This window comes from Trachemys scripta, chromosome 22 (assembly GCF_013100865.1).
Source record: "Trachemys scripta elegans isolate TJP31775 chromosome 22, CAS_Tse_1.0, whole genome shotgun sequence".
NCBI classification, from domain to species: domain Eukaryota; kingdom Metazoa; phylum Chordata; order Testudines; family Emydidae; genus Trachemys; species Trachemys scripta.
In genome coordinates, this window is record NC_048319.1 from 3613741 (window position 1) to 3640614 (window position 26874).

The 26874-nt window shown below is 61.1% G+C and overlaps 1 protein-coding gene across 1 annotated transcript; it reads right to left on the reverse strand.

Moving 5' to 3' along the window:
- Nucleotides 1-2720: 2720 nt before the first annotated feature.
- On the reverse strand, nt 2721-24493 carry MAP1S (microtubule associated protein 1S). The gene is made up of 7 exons (XM_034755206.1): nt 24343-24493; nt 17194-17295; nt 12106-12188; nt 11618-11758; nt 7204-10567; nt 6120-6337; nt 2721-5124 (listed from the first exon to the last, which is right to left on the reverse strand). Exons 4-7 carry the CDS (start codon nt 11675-11677, stop codon nt 4969-4971), a joined length of 3798 nt encoding a protein of 1265 aa, XP_034611097.1. The 5' UTR covers nt 11678-11758; nt 12106-12188; nt 17194-17295; nt 24343-24493; the 3' UTR covers nt 2721-4968.
- Nucleotides 24494-26874: the final 2381 nt, after the last annotated feature.

Below are 26874 nucleotides of genomic sequence, written 5' to 3' on the forward strand. Positions count from 1 at the left end.
CCCCTTCCATAGAGCTGGGTGAAGGCTGCAGGATTGGGCATCCCTCTGCTTCACCCCCACCTTGCTGGCTGCAGGTCCTGCCCCGGCTGAACGGACACAGGAGAAGCCGGGCCAAGAGCCAGCATGCTAGGACAGTGCCTGGCCGGCAGCCCCTCTGCTCCACCAGCGGCTGGGTGGATGGACGAGAGAAGGGGCTGGCGTGGCCTAGCAGACTGGGTTAACGGGGCTGAGCAATGCCCAACCAGTCAGCTCTGAGCCCCCGGCCCCTGCCGCTATGGGGCACTCCCACTTCCGAGCACAGCCAGGGCCCTGCGGGACTCCTCAGCATCCGTGGAGTGGCTGCCTCTTGCCCCAGCAGCCGGGGGTGCAGGAATGGCAGGGCCAGGCAGGCACAGATACCCCCAAGACCTTATAAATGTGCCAGTCCCTGAACATCACACTCCGTTCCTCCCTCACTCCTCCCAGGCCAACTCCCCGTCCCTCTTGCTCCTGCCCCCAGCCCCTCTCCCCACCCCAGAAATCCCCCCCACAACGGAAGCAGGAACAGGTCTGCAGGGAGCATGCCCTGCTCTGGCTTGGGCCTAAAGCACCCCCCTCACCCCCCATTACTGGGGAGGGAATAGGGTGACCAGACAGCAAATGTGAAAAATCAGGACGGGGGTGGGGGGTAATAGGAGCCTATATAAGAAAAAGACCCAAAAATCGGGACTGTCCCTATAAAATCAGGACATCTGGTCACCCTAGGAGGGAAGTGGTTACAGCTGCAGGCCAGGCACCCCCCTTCCCCCCCAAATGCAGGGATCTCAGCTTCAGAAGTTTCCCAGCCAGTTGCCATGGCAACTCCTCACCCCATCCCTGGCTACGTAGCCCATGGCAACGCACCGGCACAGGCCCAGGCCTCATGCTTCCCAGGGCCTGATTTCGCTCGGCTTTAAAAAACAAAACACCCCAAACCAACCCCGAGTCAGTGACTTCCATCCCCCTCCACCCCAAACCCATGGAAGGGCCTGTGCCCTCCCCCAACCTGCCCAGCGCCAGGGCCATGGGGCAGCCTCTGCAGCAGGCAGCGCTCATGGCGCATGCAAGGCAGAGCCCCGTGTCCAGTCCGTGGGGAGGGCAGCTTGACGGCACAGCCCTGCTTGGCTCCTGGCAGCCACACTAGGGTGAGGGGTGGGGGGGGGGGGACAACTGCCAGCCAGGGCAGGTCCGTGGGAGCGCTAGGCCTCCCGCCCGTCACGGCCTGTCTGCACGAGCAGCTCAGTGGGCCTGGCCCCTCGGTCAGTCAATGCCCCTTGCTACTGGAGACTCACTCCACGGGCAGCTCCCAGGGGGGAGGTGAGGGGAGTTCGCTTGAGCTGAAAGAGGAGTAGGGGTCTGGCTGCAGCTCCGGCAGCGGCATCACGCTGCTGCTGGGCCACAAGGGTCCCAGCAAAGACCCCCACCCGCCTGGCCCCTGATCGCCGAGAGCCGGGGGTGCAGGGCAGTGCCCGGCCAGCCTCCAGCAAGGGATGCAGAGGCAGCCCCTCCTCCTGGAGCCACAGCAATTGCACGGCCTGGTTGTAAGCCGGCCCTGCCTAGCAGTGGAGAAACTGGTAATGCCAGGGAGGAGGGACAGCGGGAAACGCTGAATACAGGCAGCTCCTCCCGCCAGCCCTCCCATCCAGGATCTACTCTTCTCATAGGATCAGTGAGCAGCTACCTCCCCCGCCATGAGGGGCTGCCCTGCCCAAGGGAGCTCCAGGTGCAGCCACTAAAATCCATCTCCCCGGGAGCAGGAGGTGCAAGTTTCAGCCCCATCAGCACTAACCTGCTGCAAACAGCCGAGCCGCTGAGCGCAAACAGCTGGGCAGAGGTAGCCCCCAGTGCGACCGGCTGAACCCTAGGCCCAGACGGGGTCGCTGGCCCCTCCCAGCACAGGCCCCGGCAGTATGACACTGCGGGGTTTAGCGTGCTCTCCCCACCAAGCCGGGAGTTACATCTCGAGCGCTGGTGGAGACGCAGCCTCAAGGCGTGGGGGGGGAATCCACAACCATGCCATGGTGTAGACAGCGCTCCGCTGATTAAAGAAGGCTTCCAGCAGCCTAGAGCTCCTGCCCCTTGGGGAGGTGGATTAGTTTACAGGGAGGGGAGAACCCCTGTAGTGAGCAGATACACTGAGGGGTACAGCAGTGCAGCTGTTGCATTTTCACTGTAGAAGTATCCAGGGTGAGTCTAGCACCAATAGCTATCTCTGGCAGCTGTATGGTACAGGCTGCTGTTAGCAGTGCTTACCCGGCCCCGGCCCTACCCCGGGTCCTTACCTTGTGGCTTGGAATAGTTAGATCAGAGGGCAGTTGCCAAGGCTAATTCAATCCAGCGTCCCCCTCTGCCGAGGCTGCGAAGCACAGGCCAATTCCATCAGGGTCTGGCCTGAAGGCCCCAGCTTGATGTCTGCACTTCCCTGGCTTTGCCCAGGGAGGGGGGCTTGGTGATGTGAGAGCTGCACCCCCAGAGCCTGAGGCAGGAATTTCCATGGATGAAAACTGGTGCAAAAGCCTGTGTGAACAGCTGTGGCCTGTTGCATCAGTTTGAGTTCTTGGGCAGATCAGCCCCTGAACTTTCACTGGCCAGCCCTGGGTCTTGCTCCAAGAACCCCCGCAAACCCCACTGCCTCCCCCTTATGGTGCATTTGGAACCAAGGCTGCCCGGCCCTGCTAGGAAGCCACAGAGCACACGGCGAGTTGTTGGGCTAGTGTCTCTTTAATGCTTGTTCAATACATTTACCAAACCATCACATCGTGTGTGCAACATCATGGCGTGTGTGTCGGTGCCTAAACCTCTAGCAAACCCACCCACTGCCCTGGGAGAAGAGTCACAAGGGGGCAGAGAAACAGGTGGCTACCACCCCCCACGCCCCCAGGTTTTGAGCCATGAGGAGGTGGGTCAAGCTCTGAGCTCCCTCCCTCACACCCACTTTAAAAACATCTTCTAGCTAAGAAAATATATAAAGCACTAAAAGGTGAAACATTCAATTCCCCTTTCCCCACCCACCCCCCAAACATCTCCTAGACACGTAGTACAATACAATCAAATGTAAAAAGGCCTCCAAGCCCAGCCAGGGGAGTACTGAGAACAGGATTAAACCCTTCTGCCTTGGATACAGAGGGGATGAAATCTAGGGGGGCTGGGGAGCCCTCCCTTCCCAGCAGCTCGCCTGGTGGGCATACTGGTGCCTCACAGTGGCCATCAGATAAATAAGAACCTTCTGTGTGTAACAGTTTTGGTTTTTTTCTTCATTTAAAAAAAAAAAGTTACAAAAAAAGGTAAGTTGCAAACTTACAGAACAGGTTAGTGTCACATTCTCTCCCCAAACTTGTTCTTCAAGATGAGTTAGAGAAAAAGAAAGAGGCGAAAGCCGTGGAGAAGCTGGAACGTGGCTGGGGATTCAGGCCCCCAGCAGGTTTCATGCCCAGCGGTGCCCCAAGAGATCTGCTTGGCCTATGCAGAGGGCTGGGGTCAGCAGCAGGGATGCAGGGCGTGGGAGACAGAAGCGGCAGGGTTTGCAGAAGGGGGAGGTTAGCGGAAGTCGGGGAGCCCTCCTCCCCCGTCAGTTTCGACATAGGGACTGGAGGAAAGGGGCGGGGGGGGGTCATGAGACAACTACAATTCCCCTCCTCCCCAGGAGACACTCATGCGCCCCCCCCCCCCACCAAGCCCTCATTGCTCCCAGCGATCACGCTTCACATGAACTTTCAAACCGCTCATGAAATTTGGCTTTAAAACATTTACAGCAACATTAGTGCTTCTGAGGTCCAACATGGGGTGGGACAGGGCTGGGGTTGCCAGCCCAACCACCCCCACCAGCTGAGGGAGGCTGGGCTGGCATGGGAAAGCTCTAGCAGGGGGGGCCCACCATTCTGCAACCCACCCAGGGAGCACCCACTCCAGGCTCCACTGCCTTGGAATGCAGGAAGCCTTCAGCCCAGTCCAGCCTCCCTCATCCCCCCACAAATTTCAGCTTCCAAACCCCCCACTCCAACCTCCCTTAATCTGGGGCAGAGATTGTCTCTACCTGGGAATCTGGCATCTCTGCAGGATTAACAGGACAGTTGGGACTTTAAACTCCTTTTTGTGCCCCCCAAAACTAATAGCAGCTGGGGGAAGGGCAGTAAACTGGGATACAGCCCCCCCACACTACCCCCCAGTATAGCAGCCCCCCTTCCTGGCACATGGCCAAGCCGGCAGTGGCATCACTGGGGTGTATGACTCACAAACTCGTTTCACTTGTGCCGTCAGCCAGAGGCTGGGACTCCAAGGGGCAGTCCCTCAGCAGGGAAGCGACTGGATGCCACCAGCAATCGGAGCCCCAGCTCAGGCTGCCCGTAGGAGCCCCAGGGCAATGCTGCAGCGAGGTGGCCCTTGCTGCATTACCTGACCAAGGTAAGGTACCTGCTTGACATCAGGAAGGGCAGAGTGGTCCCCTGCTCCCATCACTAGGGCAAAGAGAAAAGGGCTGTGTCTGTCCCTACGCAGAGGCTGGGGGTAGTGGCTGGGCTGGGGAGGGCGGTGAGGAGCAGCTATCCCGTAGCAGGCTTCGGCCCCCAGCCAAGCAATGGGGATTACAGACCCTGCCAATCTGTGATCCAGCCCCGCGCCGTGGGGATGCAGAGCACGAGGCTGGGGCCTGTGTGCATGCAATAACCAGACGGTGAGTGACTGTGGTGCACAAGACAGGAGAGGAGTGCTCAGCATAACCCTTTCCAGTCCAGGGGAGATTCCTTCCCACTCCTCCCCTCCTGCAGGGAGCAGCCATGGAGAGCTCATTCCAATCTTACAGTGCCTCTTCCCAATCACCCGTGGCCAACGGGGCCTCGGCAAGTCCTGCAGGGGGAAGCCCTCCCCCCGCTTCCTGTGGGTTGCAATCTCCCCTCTGCAAGGTCCAAAGCACTTCCTCCAAGTCTGGCTGGAAAGGGTTAACGCGGGCCGCCTTCAGAACTCCACTTTGCATGCTGGGAAGGTCTCGTCCTGCATGGCCACCGTACTGTTGCTACCCAGCACCGTGATGCCCAGCTCCTGCTGGCGCTCATGGGTTTCCTGGTACCATTCGTGCATCACCAGCGAATCAAAGGTTGGGATCAGGGTCACCTGAGGAGACCAATTTGATACAGTCACTCAGAGGCAGCAGGGTCCAGTGGGGCTGGCCCTGACGGAGCCAGGGTGCCTGGCTTCTATAACCAGGCTCTGCCACTGCCCTGCTGAGGGCATGTCACGTCTCTGCCGGTTTCCCCTCCCGTCCTTTGTCCCGTCTATTCCAGATCCCAGCTCGTTGCGGTGTGTCTGTGCAGCGCCCGGCCCACGGGGCTCTGATCTCAACTGGGGAGGGGGCGGTGCTGTGTTACAGACATGCTGATGGGGCAGACGGAGGCTGGAGCGAGGGGAGGTTCTGCCTTCCTCGAAATACGGACACAGCCTCACCACGTGCCAGCTCAGAGCCACCCTGCCCTCAGCTGCCACCACTTGTGTCAAACAGGGACACGGAGGCACACCAGTGACCACCCCCCAGATGAGATCAGAGTTCCCAGTTCAAAGGTCAGGGCCCCTCCTGCCTCAGGAAAACCCAGCCACCCCTGCTCCAAGCCACGGCTACGCGGCCGAGCCCCCACCGAGCCGACAGACACAGCTGTCCCCCCGAGGGCCTCTGCGCTGTGGGGTTGTCAGGGCAGCTGCTCTGGCACAGGGCGATTCCCCCCCACTCCTCGCCGACAGCTACGCCAGCATAACCCCGCTGTTCAGACCAGGCCAGAGTCCAGCTCCCTGGCGGCCTCCGCCAATTCCCTCCTCCCCCCCGCAACACCCCCGGCTGAGCCGGACGCCCCGAACGATACACACCAGGGACTGCTTGGATCCGGCCAATGGGGGAGCAGGTTCTCCTCACAGGACTGCGGGGAAGGAGGCCAGCAGCATCCACACCACTCCTGGGTCCTGCTCCAGGCAGGAGGCAGAAATCCCCCACCACAGCGGAGGGCTCGGGGTTGGAGCATGGGGCAGGGATATGGTTACCTGAGACCCCACCGCGGCCCCCCCATGCCTGCCTGGCCGTGCGCAATGCTGCCCCCCGCTGCCGTCCCGCCGAGCCCCACCTGGACATCGCTCCCCCAGTGATGTTTGCCCGACAGCAGCGCGTCCAGGATGGGTCGCATGACGCCCTCTTTGACATGGTCGTCTCCGCTGATGACGTAGCAGAGGGAGCGGATCCGCCGGAAGAACTCCTCGTCCACCGTCCTGGCACTCCAGGAGCCGGGGATGTAGGCCAGATCCAAGTAGATTGGCGGCTCGGGGGGAGAAAGGGCTTTGGAGCCTGAAATTGCAAGACGGGGGGGGCCTTTTAGACACAGGGGGCAGGGCCGGGGCTCCAGCAGGGAACGCCAGGCGGCCTGGTACACAAGGGCCCCACTACTGGAGTAGGATCAGTGATTTTTGGGAGCCTTGATTTCAGACACTGCAGAAGGGCTCAGTTTGTGCCCAGTACTGAGTGCCCCACCCAGGCATCTCCCGTTGGGACACCCAACAATGGCCAGTCACTGGACACCTTCGATCCAGGATCCCAGGTTCCCTCTCGTACACCTGCTCAGCTGCTGGGGCGCTCCCGGCCCTGTCTCTTTACTGGAGCTTTAACTCTATTTTAAATCCAGCCTCTCGCGCCCTTTGCTATTAGGGACGGTCACTGCATCTGGCTGCGCCCGGGAGGGTCACTGGCTCCCTGGGCTAGGAGGCCGGATCTGCAATACACCAAGAGGCTCTTCTGGAATCCACACATCCGGGGTCCGAGTCACTTGGGATTCAGACTCAGCAGCCTTTCAGTTCCTACGCGCTGCAGGATCTCCCAGGATCCAGACCGCCCAGGCAACAGCTGGCCAAGGCCCCCCTCACTGCCAGGCTCACGTGCTTCGACTCAGCCCCGAAGGAGCCAGCATCTGGGGCAGGGCCAGCCCAGTCTCCGTGGTGCACTCCCCCGGAGCCAGAGCAGCTCCCACCTGGCACGTGGGAACTCTGGTGGCACCAACAGCAACCCAACTCCTGCCACAGGCCACAGAGCACCCTGGGCTGCAAGGCCCCATATATCCTCCACCCCCCGGCCTGGGGCTGGGTTAGCATGGGAGGGACAGGCCCTGCTCCTGGCCTGGGATCAGCTGGACTCTACACCCCATCCCCACTCCCATTTACCTGCAGGAGATGATCTGCCGGCTCCCGAGAGCGGCCTAGCCCCAGCGCTGCGGCTCGTGAGCGAAGCTCTGGTGTCCCCGCCGGCCCCGAGGCGTGGGCCCTTGGCTAGGGGAAGCGTCCTGGCCTTGTCTGCTGAGCCTGGGGGGCCTCTGGCCTTGCTGCCCAGGGTCGAGTGTTTGGGGGTTTCGGCCTTCTGGGACACAGGGGCAGAGCCCAGGCGGGAAGGGGTCCTCTTCACCTTGCCGGCGGGCTCCTTCTTCCCTGCACGGGCCTGCTCCATGGGCAGGGCCTCTGGATCCACCATGCAGATGCCAGGCTGGGCAGGGAGGGGGCAGGGGTCTTTCAGGGGGCCTGGAGGAGGGTCTCTGGCCCGGGAAGGGACTCTGGCCAGGGGCTCCGACTCCTCGTCTGAATCCAGCCCACCGTCAGCCGTGATGGAGGGGCAGTCCTCGGTGGCAGGAGGGATATCCGAGTCGGAGAGCGTGGGGAGGGACTCGCTCCCAGAGGTGGGGGGGGTCTCGGCACCTGGCAGTGGTTGCAGCCGGCGGCCCTGGCTCCTCTGACCTCTCCTCTGGGCCAGGGGCTTGGCCAACTCCTGGGAGAGGTCGCTGTCATTGGACAGGTCCCGGGGACTGACATTGAGGGAGGGGGGGCGCTCGGACTTGGGGTGCTCAAACTCGCAGGGCGATACCAGACACAGGTCCACGTCGTGGGGGGAGTCGGAGCGACGCCCATGCCGGCGCAACCCGTCTGCCCCATCACTGTCCAGCCGCTGAGCATGGTGGCAGGGCCGGAGGGGCAGGGACAGCCCGCCTTTGCCCACCGAGGCGTCTGACTCTGGGGTCAGCCCGCCCCCCTGCGGCTGGTTCAGCTCCTCTTGGGGCGACTCACTCACCGGGGGCAGCACCTGCTCAAAGGAGACTGACAGTGACTCGTCCACCTCAGTGGAATGGGGGGAGCCCACCTCAGCCGGCAGGGAGGGGGTGGTGATGGTGGGCGAGACATCGGGGAGCTCATCCTTGAAGGGGCTGAGGGACAAGCAGCCAGCCTGCTTCTCCTGGGAGGAGCTGGAGCTGTCGTGGGAGGAACGGCAGGAGTTGAACTGTTTGTTGTCGTTGGGGCCCGACGCTGGCTCCTCTACCATGACTGCGTCCTCCACCGGGGACTGGTGGAATGGGGTGTGTCCGGCGCTGGCCGGCCCCGAGCTAGAGGGGGACATCATCTCCAGGGTCTTCTCCTCAGAGCTGCCGCATGGGTCCTCGGCGCCCTCCTGGCAGTGGTTGAGAAGCCCCGTGGGCGTCAGGTCAAAGTCCACGCTGCGGTCGCTCTTGGGGGTCTTGGCGAGGGGAGAAGGGGGCCAGATGGCTTTGAGCGGGCTGGTCTCTAGGTACCGGAACCGCTGGGGGCTGTCCAGCTCCTCCGGGTCGACGCCGTTCTCCTGGCAGTCCGTGGGCCCCAGCCCGGCACAGCCAGCTAGGCCCTCAATGCCAGCACACTGCCCAGCCTCCCCGTTCTCCAGCGGGGACGGCTCCAGCTCGCTGTCTGCCGTGGTGATCCCCTCATCTGTCGACTCCTCCTTCCGCCCAGCCTCAGCACCCGCCCACGCCGCCTCCTGCGTCAGGGCCTCCAGGGACAGCGACTTGGAGCCTTCTGACGCACCAGCCCCGGGGCTCGGGGGCGCCTTGCTGGCCGCACCTGCCTCCTTGGCCGCTTTGGCCTTGGGCTTCTCCGGCTCCTTCTTGAGAGTAGATTTCTTAAGGCTCCCTGCCCTGAGGGCCAGCTTGCGGGGCTCCGGCCCGGGCAGTTTGCGGGCAGGGGGCTTTGCGGCCTTCCCCTCAGCCTTGCTCTCCTTGGCATCCTTCCGCAGCAACTCGGCTTTCCCGTCCCTCTTCAGGGCCTTCACCTCCTTCCTGCTGTCCGCCTTCCCCTCAGTACCATCTTCCTTCTTGAGAGGCCTCTTCTCCTCCTTCCTCGCCTCCTGGGGCAGGGGCTCTTTCTTGGGTGGGGCCTTCTCCTTGCTAAGCTTCAGCCTCACATCTGGCTTGAGCTTCTCAGCTGAAGAGTCAGGCTTGGCTCTGGGGTCCTTGGCTCTCTCCTCCTCTGGCCCTGCCTTGGCCACCTCGCCCGGCCCTCTGGCCTTCTCCTTGGGAGCTGGCTTCACCTCCTTCTTCTCAGCCTTGAGGGCTTTCTCCTTGGGAGCCGGGGGCCCGGCCTCCACCAGGCTCAGTCTGGAAGCAGACCGGAGGCTCTCCTTGGACGCCGACTTGAGGCTCTCCTTGCTTTCCGCCCTCTTCGGTGTGAGCGGCTTCTCGGGACGGAGAGCAGCCTGCGCCTTCAAGTCCTTCTCAGTGACCACGGGGCGCTTCAGGAACTCCAAGTGCTTCACCTTCTCCAGCCCCTCCAGGATCCTGCCCTGTGGGGTGCAGCCTGGGAACAGGACCCGGATGATCTTCTCCAAAGGGCTGGCGGGATGCCAGACCAGCAGGGCGCAGACGGAGGTCAGGCACTGCAAGGGCAGCTCCTGCTCGCTGGGGTGGCCGTTGCCGGACCAGTGCTGCAGCAGGAAGTCCAGCTCCTTGGTGCCCCGCACCGGGTTCAGCACATACATGTCCAGTCTGCCAACGCCCATCTTTTGGAACAGCACTGTGGGCTCCACCTTGGGGCCGCTGTCCCTGCAGAGCAAGTTGGGCCTGACCCCCAGCTTCTCCAGGTAGCGTAGGGTCAGGCTGGCTTCGTCACAGCTCTTCAGCACCCTGGAGTTCCCCTCAATACCCTTCAGCTTCTCAGAGGCGTTGAGGAACACGACTCCCAGCTCGGGGGAGATGAGGTTCTTCACCCAGTCCCCGTTGCTCTGGGAACCCTGCGAGGAGGGGTCTTCCTCCAGCTCAGCGACCTTCCTCTGCAGCAGGCTGTTGACCCCCGGCAGGCTGTCCGTGCCGATGTGCGTCACCAGGATGGAGTCGATCCGGTCCAGGTGGCGCACCAGTTTCCAGAAGGAGGATTTGGGGTTGGAGCCTCCGTTCACCAGGACGTTGAACCCGTTGACGGCAAAGAAGGCCGTGTCCCCCCTCCCGCCGGGGAAGACGTAGCAGCAGGGCTTGGAGAGCTTCAGGAAGCCCACCATGGTCGGGGGCTCCAGGAGGTCGAAGGGGGACTGCGGCTCCAGGGACTCCGAGAGGTATTCCACGAACTCCTGCAGCCCCTCCATCTCCGGCAACACGCAGCCCGGGTTGATCCGCAGCTCGATGAAGTCCTGGAGGTTGTACTGCTCCAGGCTGGAGTCCTGCCACTCCCCGAAGTCAGGGCAGCTGACAGTCAGGCTGGCCTTGGCTGAAGGGTCTGCAGAGCTCAGCATCTCCCCGACCTAGAGAGACAAGCCAGGGTCAATGCCAGCACATGGCAGAGTTCAACGACAGGCTGCTGAGTTGTCCCTTGTCGGCAGGTCATCCCAGGGGCTAGACAGACACTCCACCTCCAACCTGGACTTTGACACAAGTTCCCAGAGGGGCGAGGCCAGTTGGCAGCCACCAGACAGTCCCTCCCCGCCCTCCTTCACCAGTACAGGGAAGGCCCTGGGAGGGCTGCCATCCCATAGCAGGCTCGGCCATGACACCGCAGCGTCGCTCACCTCAGCATCCTGGGAACGTGCCCCACGAACTCCGAGTGCAGCAGCCCACCCACCCCGCACCTGATCCTCCAACGCCCCCCCTGCCCTCCACTTCCTAGCTGAGCAGCCCTGGCTGCTGCTGGGATTCACAGCTTGCAATCACTAAGCAAGGCCACGTTCGCGCAGAAGCGTGGGCCTGGGATGAGGGAGCAGTTCCAGGGCTGCTGGGGAAGGAAAGCCTTCGCCATGCACGGCAAGGGGACCCGAGCTTGCCAGACAAACTGCTGCGACACCTGCTAGATGGTGGGGGTGGGGGTGAAGAGGCCCCATATGGGCAGCTCTGGGGGCAGCAACCCAGCTCCATGGAAAACTGCTCCATCAGCACCCCTAGAGACTGACTCCGCCAGCCCCACGCCCTTCCCACAGGGCTGGGCTGCTGGTGCCTGGAGCTGCACATTCAGTCAGCTTACGGCCAGCCCAGCTGGGGCTCAGGACCCAAAGGGCTAGTGAGAAAAAAGTGACCCGGGTCCAGAGGGGCCCACACTGGAGTCACCTTCGCTGCCAGCCGCCGTGTCAAGGTTCTGCAGCGTTTCCTCCAGCAGCCAGAGGTGAAAATGCACACGCGCCCCGAGCCGGGGGAGACACACGCGTGTCTCCGAATCAGACAGTAACGGGATCACAGAGGCCTCTCCCCCAGGCCTGCTGAGAGCCAGAGCTGCCTGAAGGAAGGTGTTTCCTGGCCCGGGGCTGACGGCCATGAGGGTTAGCCGCCAAGAGGCGGATCACGGGCACTGTGCCAGGACACACCTCTTTGTCCGTGAAGATCTGGATGAAGTCCCGCAGAGAGAAGCAGCCGGTCTGCAGCATCAGCTCCCCGGTCTCCTCCACGCAGGGCCCGGCGAACACCAGCAGCTTGTGCTGGGACACGTCTGTGATCAGGTTCCGCAGCTGGGGAAGGAGAATGGTTGAGTTCGGGTGTCCCCACCCACCCCCAGCCCCGCCACCTAGGCCTACAACAGCTCGAGGGGGATCTTTGCTGCCACACAATGGAGCCGAGACCAAGCGCTGGGGGCTGGGGACCTGGACTGCAGGCTGCTCCGAGTGGGGCGCTCGGGCTGGGGAGACAGCAGGGTGCCTGGCCCGACAGAGGGGGAGGATGACAGAACACGAGAAGATTACGGAGGGGAATGCAACCCCCCCACTCCATCCCCGCAGGGTGCTCTTGCACCTCCTTGCCCCCCCACCACATATGGTAAGGGCCCCATTGGACCCCAGTTCCCTCCCCACCTGCTCACCTCATCGCACAGGGACTTATCCGAAGGGTTGAGCAGCACCAGTGTCTCCAGGACATCCCCCCGGTGGTGGAGGGTCCGCTGACCTGCCCAGGAACAAGAGGCCTTGGCGTTAAGAGCCCAGCTCCCCCCAGTCATGCCCGGGTTCCCTCCCCCCAGGGAAGGGCCAGGCTGGCCCGAGCGCTGCACAGAGGATGGCTGCCCAGGGCACAGGCCAGGCAGCGAGGAGCCGCCAGAGGAGAGCTCAGCAGGTGGGGAGACTGGCAGCATGCCATGCAGCACTCAGCTGGCACGGTCTGCCCCAACGTACGCAACCCGGCCCGGAGCAGGGAATGCCAGCCAGCTCCCGGCTGACCCAAGCGGCCGTTCAGAGCGTGCACGGTTCGCCTGCCTTCTGCGCCACTGCTCCCCCCTGCAATGGCACAGCACTGCCCCTGGTACCTCTGGGACCCCGGCACGGAGAGCACAGCCGGGTGGGGTTTCAGGGAGATGCCTGGGCCGGACAGTAGCCAAGGCGGGCTAAGGAGACACCTGTCAGGCAGTGCAATGCAGAGACGGCAGGACGCAGGGAGGGGCAGAGGAAGGCTGGTCTTGGGGCTGAGACCCTGGAGCCAAGAGAGTTGGGTCCCTGGCTTGGAGTAGCCTACAGCAAGGTGCTGAGTCTGTGCCTCAGTTTCTCCACCTGGGAAGTGGGGCGATCCAAGTCAGCCCCTGGATGGGCTAACATCAGAGAATGGGGTACCCGTAACTCCTGATGGAACACCCCCCAATCCCAGCTAAAGCTAGAGGTGCCGGACGGGATCGGCGCACCGGCAGCTACCGCAGAACCCAGGTACAACGGGGAGTTTGCCCGGCACGAGCTCCAGCCAACCCCAGGCTGGACCAGTCGTGCCGGCAGCAGGCAGCCTGCTCAGGCAGGGGACTCAGGCCCATACGCAGACCCCGCTGCCCCCTTCCCAGCCTCCCCACACCTTTCAGCCAGGCTGAGGCAGGAGTTCCAGGCCGGGCTCACAGCCGCTGCAGGACCCCGCTGGCTGGGAAGCGGAGCCGTGAGCCCGGATACCACAGAGGCCAGCAGATCTGCTGAGTCGAAGGACGAGAGGCGCCCCCCGCCCCTTCCGCTGCCGGAGAAGGAAGGAAGCAGAGGGGCTGACTCAGCCCACGAGGGGACCCCCCCTCCCCCATGTTCTGCCCCCGGAGCCAGACAGGGATTGTTTTTAAGCTACGAACACAACTTTTGACCCCACCGGAAGACAGGCCCAGCCCATAACAGCTGGACGACTTGCCCCAGCCAGTCCAGTGCAGGGTTGGGAACAGACGCTTGGAGCCCTCTCCCTAGGCACGCCGGAGCTGTTCTCCCCTCTGTGAGGAAAGTCATGGGCCACACAGGGCTGGCCCCGTGCAGCCCCAGCTGGAGGGCAGCGTCACGGCCGCTGGCGTTTCCTGCTCTGCGCCCGGACGAGGCAGCCCCAGCTCAGGAAGGCCAAGGGGACTGAAGCTGCTTTCCTGAGGCCGTCAGCTCAACCCCACCTCCTCCCTGCAGGCGTGGGGGAGGGGGGCAGACTCCACCTTTATTTGCTGGGAGTGGTCCAAGGCACTGAGCCCCTCCCGGCCAGCAGCTGCATAGGTCTCAGCTCACCCCACCTGCCAACCGGAGCTTGTGCCGCAGCGTTCCCAGGCGGGGAGCTCTCTGGCAGGGCCCAGCTACCCATCATGGGCATTGCAGGACAACCATTCGGCCACGCTGCAGCCAGGGGCCCTGTCTGCTCTCAGCCCCACGCCACGCTGCAGCCTGCCTTCTAGTCTGCAGCGCCGGAGCCCGGACCGTGCGTCCCTGGGGTGCCCGTGCCTTTCGCTGGAGCAGGCAGGCTCCCAAGAGCAATCCCACAAGCCCAATACCCTCCCCGGGCATGCAGTCAGGCACCATGCAGATGGCATCTAATGCAGACAGCTGCGCTGCCCATCGCTAGAGGGCAGCAAAGGGGCAGAGAACCGAGGCTGAGTGTGGAGGAAAGGAACGGAGACTTTCCCACTGCTCTACGAGCCGGCAGCCCAGCCCCCTAGTGAAGGTGGGGGGGAGGCGGCTCAACGAGGGGCCCCGGGCATGGAGGAAAGCGGCTCCGTTGAGCTGCTAGCAATCTGCTCCGCACGCCCCAGCTCACGGGGCTCCAGGCGCACAAAGGCCAATGTACAGTCCAGGGGGGCAGGAAGGTTAGAGGGTCAATTAGGCCACAGGGCACCGCAGGGCGTTGGTGCCAGGGAGCCCAGCTGTTTACTGCAGCTCAGACCCAGGAATGAAGAATTCACGAGCCTGCCAAGCCTGGGCCCATCGGCGGCTAAATTCCCTCTCTGGGAGCTAGCCGGCTGCTGGGCCGAGTGCCTTGGGGTCTGGAGGCCTGTACCCCACAGAACGGGGGAGCTGGATCGCTAAGGGCTGGCCTGGGACTCTGAAACCCACGTTCAATTCCCCGCTCTGCCAGAGACTAACCGTGGGCAAGTCACTGCCTCGCTTTCCCCATCCGTATAACGGGCGGGCGTGACTTCCCTGCCTCCCAAGGGTGAGGGATGGGCTGCGGGGCTCAGACACTAGGACGCTGGACCAACTGAAGCCAGCCCAAGCTCCCAGTGCCGACGCAGCTGTATCGGCGTGGGGGCGTTTCACACCCGAGGCTAGTCCCTTACTGGAACGGGATTAAGCCTTCCTGGGACGTGGCACCTTTACAACATCGTCCAGGTGTACTGGGCCACTAGCCATTTAGAGACATCCACCCCAACCCACAGTTAAATCTGCCCAGTCCAGGCCTAAGAAGCTGAGCGGGGCTGGAAGCTGCAGGCCCCCGGAGCAGCCCATGGTTCCTTCCACCCTTGGCCTCCCCCAGAGCGAAGCCTGATCGAGCACGTGGACCAGACACCCCTCGCCACACCCATGTCACAAGGCCACTGAGCAGCTGCTGACAAGCAGCGATTCAGTTACTGCTGGCCAGGGCCGCCTTTGAACCAGCAGCCTGGGGGTCAGCGGCTCCCTATCTGGTTACCAAGCCCCCGAGCTACCCAGCCCCGTGCACAGAAGGGGCCTCTGTGAGCGCAACTACCCCAGTTTCCAGAGAGCTCGTTTAGAATAGTGAACAAACGAACCCAAAGGAAAGTAGCCGGGGAGGCTGGTCTGGCCGGACTGGAGGAGCCGGCCGGAGATGCCTGGCTGGGAGGGAGAGTACCGTGACCGCGGAGCTGGCTGCAGGGAGCCCATTTCACAGCCAGGGAAGGCGAAGGCACCTAGAGCCGTGACAGAAGCATCAGAAGGGGTTTTAACCTCATGGCTTTGGGGATTAAGCCAGACCATTAGATCCCCGAGCAAGCCAGACACAGGCAGATGTGGGACACCAGCCCAGGAGGGTATTTCTTCCACCTTCCTCCACCACATCCAGGGCCAGCCACTGCCAGAGACAGGCCGAAGGAAGGGCTCTCCCTCCAGCCGCTTGCATCCACGTCCCAGCTACCTTAGACCCAGGGCAGCCTGAGCTGGTCGGGAACGAAGGCGTTTCTACTCTCCTATGGCCGGTCACCGCTGGAGAGAGGCCCGTAAAACCCTCAGCACTCGAGTTCCAGCAAGGAGACCCTGCCCTGGGCTGTAGGCTGCCGGGATCCCTGTGCATGGCTGGCTCAGCCCCAGCCCCTCAGACGGGATCAGCTGCTCTTCCCGGACCGACGCCGCACAGCACTAGCCCACGAGCCACCTCTCCCTGCGCCGCGGTCACGAGACGGACAATAGTGCTGATGAACTGCACGTGAGCAGCTGAAATCCGAGCTCCCCTGGTGTTCTGAGCTCTCCCTGGGCTCCACACGGGGCACATGGCCGTGCACTCTCTCTGGCGCCCCACTGGTATCCGAGGCTGGGGGAGGGTTTTACCCCTAACAGCATCACTAGCTGGTGCAGACAGCGTTTGAACCCAGCCCAACCAGTGCCTCTGCTCTACCCGTGCCAGAGGGGAGGGATGCTACCGGCACAGGGGCCTCTCTAAGCTCCTTGGGGAAGGGACTCTGCTCTGTCTGTACAGCGCCTAGCACCCCCAGACAGCCAAGCTTCTCCCCACTCTGGAGCACAAGGCCTGGCTTCCCCTCCGCCAGCCTCCGGGCATTACACGAGGAAGCGCAGCCAGGCCAATGTCCTGCTCCACCCGGCGGGGTCCCCGAGCTCTTCAGCACCCCTGGAAAGGGGATGGTCTGCAGGAGCCAGCTATACCTGACAAGCAACAGAGAGCTCAGACAGCCCCCAGAGCGACCCCTCCGCACACAGCAGGAAGGATGGTGCTGCCTCCCTGTCTATTTCCAACTCACTGGGCAGCCTGGCTTCCCCCTGCAGTTTGGGCTGAGGTACGGATTGCAACACGAATTAAACGCTGCTAAGCGCCAGGAGGGGCATGCGTGGAGGGGGTCACGCGAGGTTTCTGCCGATGCAGAGCAGAACACGAGCTCCCAGATGCTGCTTCTGCCGCTGGATGTGTCAGGGCGCACGTTGCCATCTGCTCCTGGTGGGCGTAGCCAGCACTTTGTCAAGGGCAGACAGCATGGATCTGAGTGGCATACAACCCCCCCCCCCAAAACCTGAGCAAAGGGGACTAGTCCTATGCACCCCTAGCCTCACAGAGCAGTCGGGGGGGATGCTCAGATACTGCGGTACTGGGGGGCACTGGAGTACCCCAGACAGGTTATTCCCAATGCTGCTTCCACAGCAGGGGGGCTGTTTGTGAAACCTCCTCCCCTCCCCCTCCCACAGCAGGGCCAGCTCGGCACCGAGCTGCTGCCTCACTCCAACAACGTTCAGACAATCAGTTGGACTTGCAATAGATTCCCCCCAGAGCAGGGCGAGTTCTGGGCCAAGCAGCCTGGAGAGCTCCTTTAAATACTCCGGGGGGAGCCCGGGGTGTCCCAGAGTGCGGGGACAGGACAGTCCCTGGGAATTCCGGACCAGAAAGCGGCTCCCTGCCTGCACGATGCTATCTCCAGCGAGGTGCCAAGCCCACAACAGCAGAGGACTAGGGGATGCACAGCTGGGCAGGTGGAGACGGGAGAGGCCTGGCAGATGGCCCTTACCTTTCACGATGCTGGAGAAGGTGGCCGAGTGCCGGGACACAAACAGCTTCAGCTGCTCGTCCAGGTTGCAGGAGGTGAGGTCGATGTCCCAGCAGCGGATTCCTGGGGAGAGAACAATCAGCACCCGCAGCTCTCAAAGGGGTGCAGAGCCCACCCTGCCCTGCCCCTGCCAGGAGAGGCACCAGGCTCACAGAGACCAGCCACCACAGGGATTCCCAGGGCTGACCTTGGCGGTGACGCCAGCCTCCCTTCCCCGGCTGGGCAAGCAACTTCCTCCTCAGTGGCTTCTGCCTCCCTTTGGCTGCCTTGGCACAGGGGTGAGCAATCGGTCTGCTCCGAGGGCTTCACCCCTGGGGAATGCAAGCACCAGGGACCCTGCACGAACCTGGCTCCAGGTGAGAGGGAGCGGACGTGCCTGGCTGGCAGGGCAGATTCCTCTCCAGCAGCACGGACAGCGAAGCCCCCGGAGCAGTCCCCTCGAGGGCCCCCTTTGCCCCGGCGGCTGCAAGGCCAGGACCAGCCAGGGAAGGGGAACCGGGACCAGCAGAACCGCCCCAGGTGAGGAATACACTGGGAGGGGATGGGTCAGCAGGGAGCCGCCTAGTCGGGGGTCTGCTCCTGCATGTGGGGGGAGGATCAGTTACCAGTCAGGTAAGTCGGGGGAACCAAGCTCCCATCCCAGGCTCTTTAATCCCTGGCACGGCACGGCCTCGCGGAACAGTCCGCGTCAGGCAGAAGAGCAACCGCAGGCCCCTGCGACAGCCTCCGTCAGCAGCGCACGCTGCACCCAGCCCCGGCCGGAGAGAAGCCTGACGCCTTACAGGGCTCTTCGCGCCCCGTGCCAGCTAGCAGCCCGAGCAGCAGGGATGGGAGCTCACCCAGGGGTCGCTGCCCCTCATTGCAAGTAACAGGGAATGCACAAAGTGGACCGTAGGGAGGAGCATGTGACCCTGCACCGTAAGGCCTCAGGGTCACGCGAGCCGCTCACAGCCAAGGCTCGGGGACAGACTGGAGGCCCAGGTTACAGCGCATGCATTAGAACGGCCCTGCAGTGCGGGCAGAGACACACATCCCCCCCCACCGCCGCACGGGGAGGGGAAGGGGTAATGCAGACGCACACTGGGCAATACGACGCAGTTGCCATCACTTCTGCAAGCGAGGGAGGGAGGAATAAAGTGACTAGAAGCCACAGCTCCCGCGCTAGGCCTGCCCCCCAGGGCTGAGCAGAGGGAGTGGCACTAAAGGCTTGTGCTGAACCTCCCCCCAGCCTCACCCCTGTCCTCATTCCCACGTGCAAGCGCAAGCCTTCCCAGGCAGGGCCCACGCCTCTTCTGCCTAGTGCCCAGCCCTGCAAGCGCAGCCTATAAACACGAGCAGCTGCTAGGAGACGAGAGTTCCTTCAATAAACTACAGCGTGATCCAGGCGCCCTGACAGCTCCGCGACGCTGCCCCAGCCCAGGGCACAAGCTGCTGCCACTGGCCCCCCAACTGCTGAAGACCAGCAGGTTCCTAAGCCTTCCTCCTACCTGGCAGGACGTGTTCTGGGACAGACACAAGGACCTCTGAGGGACTACGAACGGCCATGGGGGAAGGAAAGGGCTTCCGGCTGCGGCAACAACAGGCCGTTTCCCTCTGCTGCTTGGCCAGGGAAAGGGCAAATGCCCGCAGACACCCGCGGGGGCCAGGCTAGCAAGAGACAGGGCAGCTGTGCTGACCTCACGAGGGGAGGTCAGCACAGCGCCAAGGGAGCAGGAGCTCCCCGTGCCGATCGAGGGAGCGTGGAGTCGAATGCTGCCCTGAACCCTCGCCAGAGGGAGAAGGGGCCCATGCCCAGCAACCCAGCAGCAAGGCTGCTAAAGGCAACCCAGCGAGCCTGGCCTTTAGCAGCCTTGCTCCAACGCTGTCCTGGTTTAACGGGCCTGCGACGAGAGGGGGGGGGTGGAGGAAACAGGGGTGAAGTTGGAGGGACAGTATCTCTGCAGAACCTGTCTGGCAGAAAAGAGGTAGTGAACAAAGGCACTTCTAGCCTTCCCTCCTGCCCCCCACGGCCACAAGACTACGGGGCTGGCTGGCACAAGACAGCCTCTTCCATGTCTGCACTGACCTCCCCTCTAGTCCAGCCCAGGGCGCCTCTTGCCCCCTAACCTGCAGCTGCCCATGTCAGATTCCCAAACCGATTCTTCCTCGCAACCCAGAACTAGAGATACGAGTGGCAAGGGAGCCCGACCAACCAGCTCCAGCGGCGTTCCAGGCTGGAGTCACTTTCGCAGCCTTCTTCCAAACGGATGGTCCCTTGGTTTCCTTCCTGGTGGTCACAGGTTCAAACCCCGGCCCAGATGAGCAGATGCTTGGTCGTGACCATGCGCTGTTTGGTGGCCCCCGTGGGAGGAGTTCAGGTGCTCACAGGCAAGCTCCCCTGGGACAGCTGTTCACATCACAGCGCCCTTGGCCCGTTCAGTCCTTGGCCTCTGCAAAGGAGCCCCCCCTTTGCTGAGCAGGGCTAAGGGGTGCTGCCAGGGCAATATCATAGAATATCAGGGTTGGAAGGGACCTCAGGAGGTATCTAGTCCAACCCCCTGCTCAAAGCAGGACCAATCCCCAGACAGATTTTTGCCCCAGATCCCTAAATGGCCCCCTCAAGGATTGAACTCACAACCCTGGGTTTAGCAGGCCAACGCTCAAACCACTGAGCTATCCCTCCCCCCGTATAGGGAAGCTGTCACTGACCAGCTGCGGCTAAGTACAGCTCAGTGGCGATGGGTGTCACTTCACCTGCATTTGGAGTCACTGACTAGTCCCTGCTCACATGCACTGACTGGGTTAACCTGGGTCTCTTGCAACCAATTCAAGTCACACCCTGCTGCAAAGCAGAGTCACTCTGCACTGGCTCTAGACATTTGCAGTGGCTCCCACACCTCCTTCGAGCGGAGTCTGCAGGCCAGGCCCTATCCAGCGGGGCTCTGCACTTACCAACCCAGCCGACCTGCCATCTCTCTTCTCCCCCAGCTCCGTACTGCTCGGAGACTCACTGGAACTGCTCCGATCTCCTGCCCAAGGCAGCCGAGCCAGGCTGCCTCATTCAGCACCTACGATTGAAGAGGCCCCTTGGGGGCCCAGTACCAGGACTGCCCTGCCTTTCCCAATGAGCGCTTACGCTGCCAAGACCTGCACAAGCCGGGGATGAGCCGGCCGCAGAGCGCCAGCGGAATTCCAAGCGGAGAGTTTGCTCGGACAGCGTCCAGCCCAAAACTCTCAGCAGCAAAACAAAACACTCTCCTCACTGCTATGTCAACTCAGCCGACATGCTAGGAAACCCCCCCGACAGACTGTAGCAACAGCCCAACGTGGCAGGAACCGTCGCCACCTTGGCTGTACGTACCACTTGACTACGATCCCTTTGTGGCTCGCTTCCTGTTTGGTGTCAGGAGAGAGGCCTGCATGACAGGGCAGCGTGTCAACCGGAGGCTGAGCTCATCACGGGGCCCTGGAAAACGGAAAGGAACATCCACAGCAAGCCAGATAAGAACAGAGCCAGCACGAATCGGGTCACCCAGGCTTTTAAGTACCTCAAGAGGCTTCCCCCCAAGTTCACATTAGAGCTACTGGCTGCGGGCCGGGTGACTGCCCAGCAGGCCAAGAGAGGGACAGCTGGACCGCCGGCACAGGACGCGATGCTAGCCAGGAGTGGTATCAGTGTGCTGGCAACAGAGACGAGATCAGGAGCCTGCCCCAACCCTGTCCCTGCGACTTCTGTCCACGGAACTCAGTCTCGAGGCTTGTAAATAGGTCGATGATTTCACAGGAGACTAGTACACTGAAGGGAAACCGAGGCACGGATGTGCAGTGACAGGCACTTGGGATGTGAAGGTCAGTTCCTGGCAAAGCCAGCAATACAGCCCAGGGACCCCGACTCCCAGACCCCTGCTCTAAGCAGCAGACTCCCCCACCCCTCTAGTGTGGGAACAGAGCCCACTGGGAGGATTTTGCTGAGTGAGGACAGGTCTGGCTGGAGGGGGATCTGCCAGACTGGGTCAGCCCAAAGGTCCATCTAGCCCAGTATCCTGTCTTCCAGCAGTGGCCAGTGCAAGGTGCCCCAGAGGGAATGAACAGAACAGGGAATCATCAAGTGATCCATTCCCTGTCGCCCCTTCCCAGCTTCTGGCAAACGGAGGCTAGAGACACCGTCCCTGCCCAGCCTGGCTAATAGCCATTGATGGACATATCCTCCATGAACTTATCTAGTGCTTTTGAACCCTGTTGGTCCGCTTGGGCAGGAGACAGGATCCCAGCAGGGGAAGAGTCCAGGGCAATTCGGACAGTTCTGAGGTGTGGGTCAGACGCAGGGTGATCAGGGCCCCCGGGGCAGCGTGGTGGGGAGACTAGGTCCCAGTATGCTCACCCCAAAGACAAAGGGGGACCGGATAACATATCTGGAGACAGCTAAGGGCTGTTATAAAGATGATGGTGATCAACTGTGCACCATGTCCACTGAAGGTAGGATGGGAGGTGATGAGCTTAATCTGCTGCAAAGGAGATTTAGGTTTGATATTAGGAAAAACTCTAAGTAAAGGATAATTACGCTCTGGAATAGGCTTAATTAGGCGCACAGAGTCAGAGCATCTATGGCATTTGCCGCATTTCCTAGACACTGGGACCCAGTGACACATGCTGATGCCTCAGCTGACCCCCCACCCCTGGCTGAGTAACATCCTTCTACAATTCGGGTTTGAAAACGAAAGGTCAGAAGGGGTCACAGCCCAACTCCCTCCAGTCACTGGCTCCAGAACGCTCCCGTTGAGTCAGCTCGAAGACAACAGGATCAGATGCCCCTGCTACCCACAAACAGCTTTATCCCAGGGCTTCCGAACTCCTGACGCTCGCCGAGCGGCTCCTCGGGGAAAGGAAACCAGCCGCGTTCCCCCTCACATAGCCTCCCCTGCGAGTTCAATGAACCTTGGTTTATAGCTGCACACTCCCTGCCCCAGACGGCTGGTGGAAATCTTCACAATGACACTTCTGCCCCTTCCTTACAGCTTTAACTGTCGACGGCCCCTGAGTCAGCCCTCGGCGAAATGAACACTCCCCAGCTACTGCTTCACGTTCTCCCCAAGCTCCGATACACTCCACATGCTGACGGTTCTTTGCAGCCGTAACAGCCTCAGGTTCAGTCTCCGCTCTTGTGTGAGAAGCCCGTCCATGCGCCCCGACTCGTCCTTCGCAGCTTCCCACACATCTGGGCAGCCACCTCCTGGGGAGAACAGAGCCACTCCGCAGGCCTGGCTGGGACATGCCTGCCTCATACGGGATGTTAACAGAGGGGGGTCAGGAGCGTCTTTAAAGGCAGCACCAAAGACGTGCCTTCAGGTTCCAACCATGTTACAGGTTCCTTGATGTTCACCACTGAAGACAGGTGCACGCTTGCTTCCCCTGGAGGCACGCACCTTGCAGGAGTGACTCAGCCGCGCCAGGCTCAGCCAGACAGAAGAGCGTTCCCTCCGGCTACGGGAGCGCAGCCTTCAAGAGGCAGCACGTACAGCCATCAGCTCCGAAAGCGAACGACAGCCGCTGCGTCTCTCTGCCTTCTGCCTCCCCAGTTACCGTACACCCTTATACAGCAGCCATCTGTTCATTCCTGTCCCACGCTGGCCAGTCACACCAGCCAACCGGGCTCCTCTCCCCACTCCAGGAGAGTGGGTTTGCTCCCTGAGGCCACTAATGCGTCAGGAATTCTAACCCCAGCTCATCAACAAACCCCAGGCCCCCGTGCAGCCACTGTGCGGGGATTACAGAGACGCAGCCTGTTTCACTCCCGTCACGTCTAGTGATTTACAAACCAGCTTAGCAGGCCGGCCTCATGCCCATCATAGGGAACGAATCCATCGGTATTTTTCCTCCACCATCCCCCAGTCTGTGGAAGGGTTAACGATCTTCCAACCAAAGGGAGATGGTGCAAGATTAGGGTATTAGAAGCGATGGGGGGGGGGCAAGAAAATGCAGAGTTGCATAAACCTTGCTCAACGTAACAGTTTTAGCCTTCTCAGGCTGCTTACTCAGTTCACGCATGGTGGATGAATGGTTTTTTTTTAAAAGATCACTTCCAAATTTGTGCCCCTTCCGGGCCTTGAAAGCACCTCCGGCAGAAGGAGACACTAGCTCAGTGCTCACAGCACCTCTAGCCCCCCCCATTAATACCATAATGCCAGTGCCAGGCTAAGAACACGGAACCCCCCGCAGCCGGCCAACGTTCAGACATCCCGCTCCAGGCGACGGTTTCCATCACCGGCTCGGGAACAGTAAATGCAGGTCCCCAGCAAGTCCTTGGAGGAAGCTCTGAAGCAGGGCTCATTACAACTCAGCCCTTCCTAGTTTCAGCTGGCCGTTTCCTCAAACCACGCTGACCCACTGAGCCCGAACACACCCTGACAAACCAGCACTCCAGAGCGCTTCCCGAGGCCAGACAAGCTTCTCCAGGCGGACGGCTCTCCCGAGGCCCAGCGTGGGCCAGCTGCCCCATCCATCATGTCGGATGCTCCCCCGCCCCGCTCTCATTTCTTGAGTTGCAAACCGGTCCCAGCCCATCCCAGCATTAACAAAGCCACCCCCAACCTTTGTCTGCTGCTGCTACACTCCGCACCCTGGGCCTCCATGCCCAGGTGCAACCAGAAGTCGAGAGGGGGCAATAGGATGGAACTACACCTAGGCAAAGGGAGCGCTAAGCAATACAAGAGTCCAGGATTCACGGAGCTGGGGACAGCCCCGCTGTCACCCCCACCCATGTTAAAAACACCATAAACTGCCCCACCCCCATAGGAGAGACTCCCTTTAAACATAAGCAATAATTGGGGGGGGAGGGCTGCACTAGACCACCACAACTGGACTTTGCACACCCTTCCCCCACCTAGTCTGAAGTATCAACGCCTCCCACAGGCGCCTGTATGGGGAAAGCCGGGGGGAAGGGCGGGGAGATGTCCCGGACACAGGAGCTGCATGCACCGGTGCACTGGGTGCAAGCAGAGCGATGAATGGGGCCCGCAGCGCCTCGGCCCGTGCTGCCCCGGGTTGCAGCGGCACTCGGCCGAGGGGTGCACGGCGCTGCACGGGCCCGGCGGGGGGGGGTGCACGGCGCTGCGCGGGCGGGGCCCTGCTCACCTCTCTCCAGCGCGGCCAGCACGGCGCCCAGCAGGCCGGGCCGGTGGCAGCCGCCGCCCACGATCACCAGCAGCGAGTAGCGGCGGGGCCCGGCGGGCTCGCGGGGCGGCGCCTCCCCCCGGCTCGCGCGCTCGGCGGCTCCCGCCGCCGCCATCTTCCGGCTCGGGCTCCAGCACGACGTGCGGTGCCTGGCCCCGCCCCTTCCCGCTTTTACGTCACCGCGGCGAACACCCCGCCCCGCTGATGTCATCGCCGGCCAATCAAGGGGCACGAAGGGGAGCCCGGCTGGGCGGGGCTCTTAAAGGGGCCGGCCACTAGGAGGGGACAATGGGGGTGGGGGTGTCAGAGGGGAAAGCCCAGGGACCAGAGGGGATGGGGATGGGGGCAGCATAGATTGGGGGCTGGGGGGCTTCAGGGCGGGGGGCATCAGGGCTTGGGGGACCTGGGGGGCATTGGGATGAGGTATGGGGGGCATCAGGACATATGGAGTCTGGGGGCATTGGGGCTGGGGGGCATCAGGGCTTGGGGGACCTGGGGGCATTGGGATGAGGTACGGGAGGCATCAGGACTTATGGAGACTGGGGGGCATTGGGAACTGGGGGGCATCAGGGCTTGGGGGACCTGAGGGGCATGGGGGGCATCAGGACTTATGGAGATTGGGGGGCATTGGGGACTGGGGGGCATCAGGGCTGAAGTTTGGGGACTATCAGGGCTGGGAACTGGGGAGGAAGCAGGGCTGCTCCTGCAGTGTTGCCATAAAAAGCACTTAGTCTAGGTGCCAAGTACACCGTTACAGAAGTACATCGGAGTACATGTATGTTGTGGAGATAGTACTTATGTATTTAAAAGTACATGTGCAAGTGTTCTCAACTCCCGTATTCCCTGCGATTGTCTGGTCAATATATAAAAAAAAAAAAACCCAGTTCCTTTGCATTTTTTCTCTCCTGATTCTGCAGCCAACGCAACTTAAAAAATGACTGGGATTCAGAAGCAGCAGCAAATGACTTTGTACTTCTGTTACTTGCAGCTGTATCACAGCTCAAAATATTCCGAAACCGGTTTCTAAGTCCCGCCTTCACCTTTTCTACCAAGCAAGAAAAAGCCCTGGCAGGCAGAACTCAGGGCCTGAAGTTCCCAAGCCAGGTTCTAGGGACCAAACGGGAGAGTGGAGAGGCAGGTGATTGTTTCAAAAAACTATTTTGAAAAGGTACTCCTAGATCAAAGAAAATTATCCTTTAAGTACTTTTAGAATGTATTGAAATACAAGCACGAAGTACAGAATATGTCAGGTACTTAAGTACAAGCATGTGGAGTACTTTAAATACTTAAGTGTGCACTTAATACAAGTGTACTTACATACAGGTGAACACACGGTAGGGCGCAGTGAGGGCATCAGAGCAGGACGCTGGAGGTGGGGAGGGGGCATCATGCAGGGACATTTGCAAAGAGCAGTACTCCCCTCTGTGTCTATCCCCAATGACCTCTGACCCTCCCATAGCATCTTTCATTCCCATACATCCTGACTGTCTAATCACAGCCCCACCAAAGTGCAGCCACCTCTGGGGAAGGAGCAGGACATGCTGCACAAGGCCGGCCCCATTGTCATGTGAAGCTAGGAAACATACAGGTGGAGTGATTTCTCTACCATCCCTTCAGAGCCTTGCATTGAGTAATCCACCAGGGTCTTGAATACAGAGCCATATTTACAGACTCCAAATCTGACTAAAGATTAAAAGTTTTGGCTTGACATTCTCCCAACCGAACCTTCGTTTAAAGGGGGCATTTCAACACCTTCTGTTTAACAGGATATAAAACTCCCACCAAGCGAAACTACCCCCTTTATTAATCACACGTCATTCATAATAATACATTACAGCCTCCGTTTACAGCCGCAACTCTCCTTTAATTAAAAAAAAAAAAAAAGAACTAGAGAAGGGGCTTAAAGTAAAAAGCCGCAGGACAGCTGTATCTTAAAATGTCTTGCAGGGTGAAGCACAGGTTTGTAGGACAAACGCTTTGCTCTGTTTTAATGCTGGTCTTTTGCTGATCTTCCCCTTTCAGGAACCAGAGGAATTTAGCTGGGGTCATTTTTGCCAGTGTTCATATTTTAGAGGACAAATGACAGGGCCTGTAGTAACATGGCTGGGATCCTGCTCTCCATGTGTCTTGATGTGCTTGCAGTTTGCCTGGTTGTAGCTGCTTGTATCTGTGTGGTGACTATCTATGTGGCATGGGATATTTGGTGCTGGTTGAATACTTTCAGTATTGGAGTGAGGTGGATCTGCCAGGGCTTCATCCATGAGGGTGACTATTTCTCCTCCGCTGCTGGGGGTTGCAGCCTGGCCGTGGGAGGGCCATCTGGGTGGAAGTCTGCTATGTTGGGGATGGATTCCCCTACCGGCCTCTTTTCTGGGCCCATTTGCAAGGGAAGGAAGGAAGTTGGAGCATCCGACTTGCCACGACTCTGCTCGAAGAGCTACAGCAAAGGCCATCGGCCAAGAGCTTCCCCCCACCCTGTTATCACCTTGCCTG

What these genes read in the sequence shown, in the direction of transcription:
- MAP1S (XM_034755206.1), bottom strand. Translation starts at nt 11,677, where the DNA reads ATGCTGCAGACCGGCTGCTTCTCTCTGCGGGACTTCATCCAGATCTTC. An exon ending in AGATCTTCACGGACAAAGAG is followed by an intron (nt 10,568 to 11,617) that starts GTGTGTCCTGGC and finishes TTGTCTCTCTAG; the next exon opens with GTCGGGGAGATGCTGAGCTC. An exon ending in CGGCAGATCATCTCCTGCAG is followed by an intron (nt 6,338 to 7,203) that starts GTAAATGGGAGT and finishes TTGCAATTTCAG; the next exon opens with GCTCCAAAGCCCTTTCTCCC.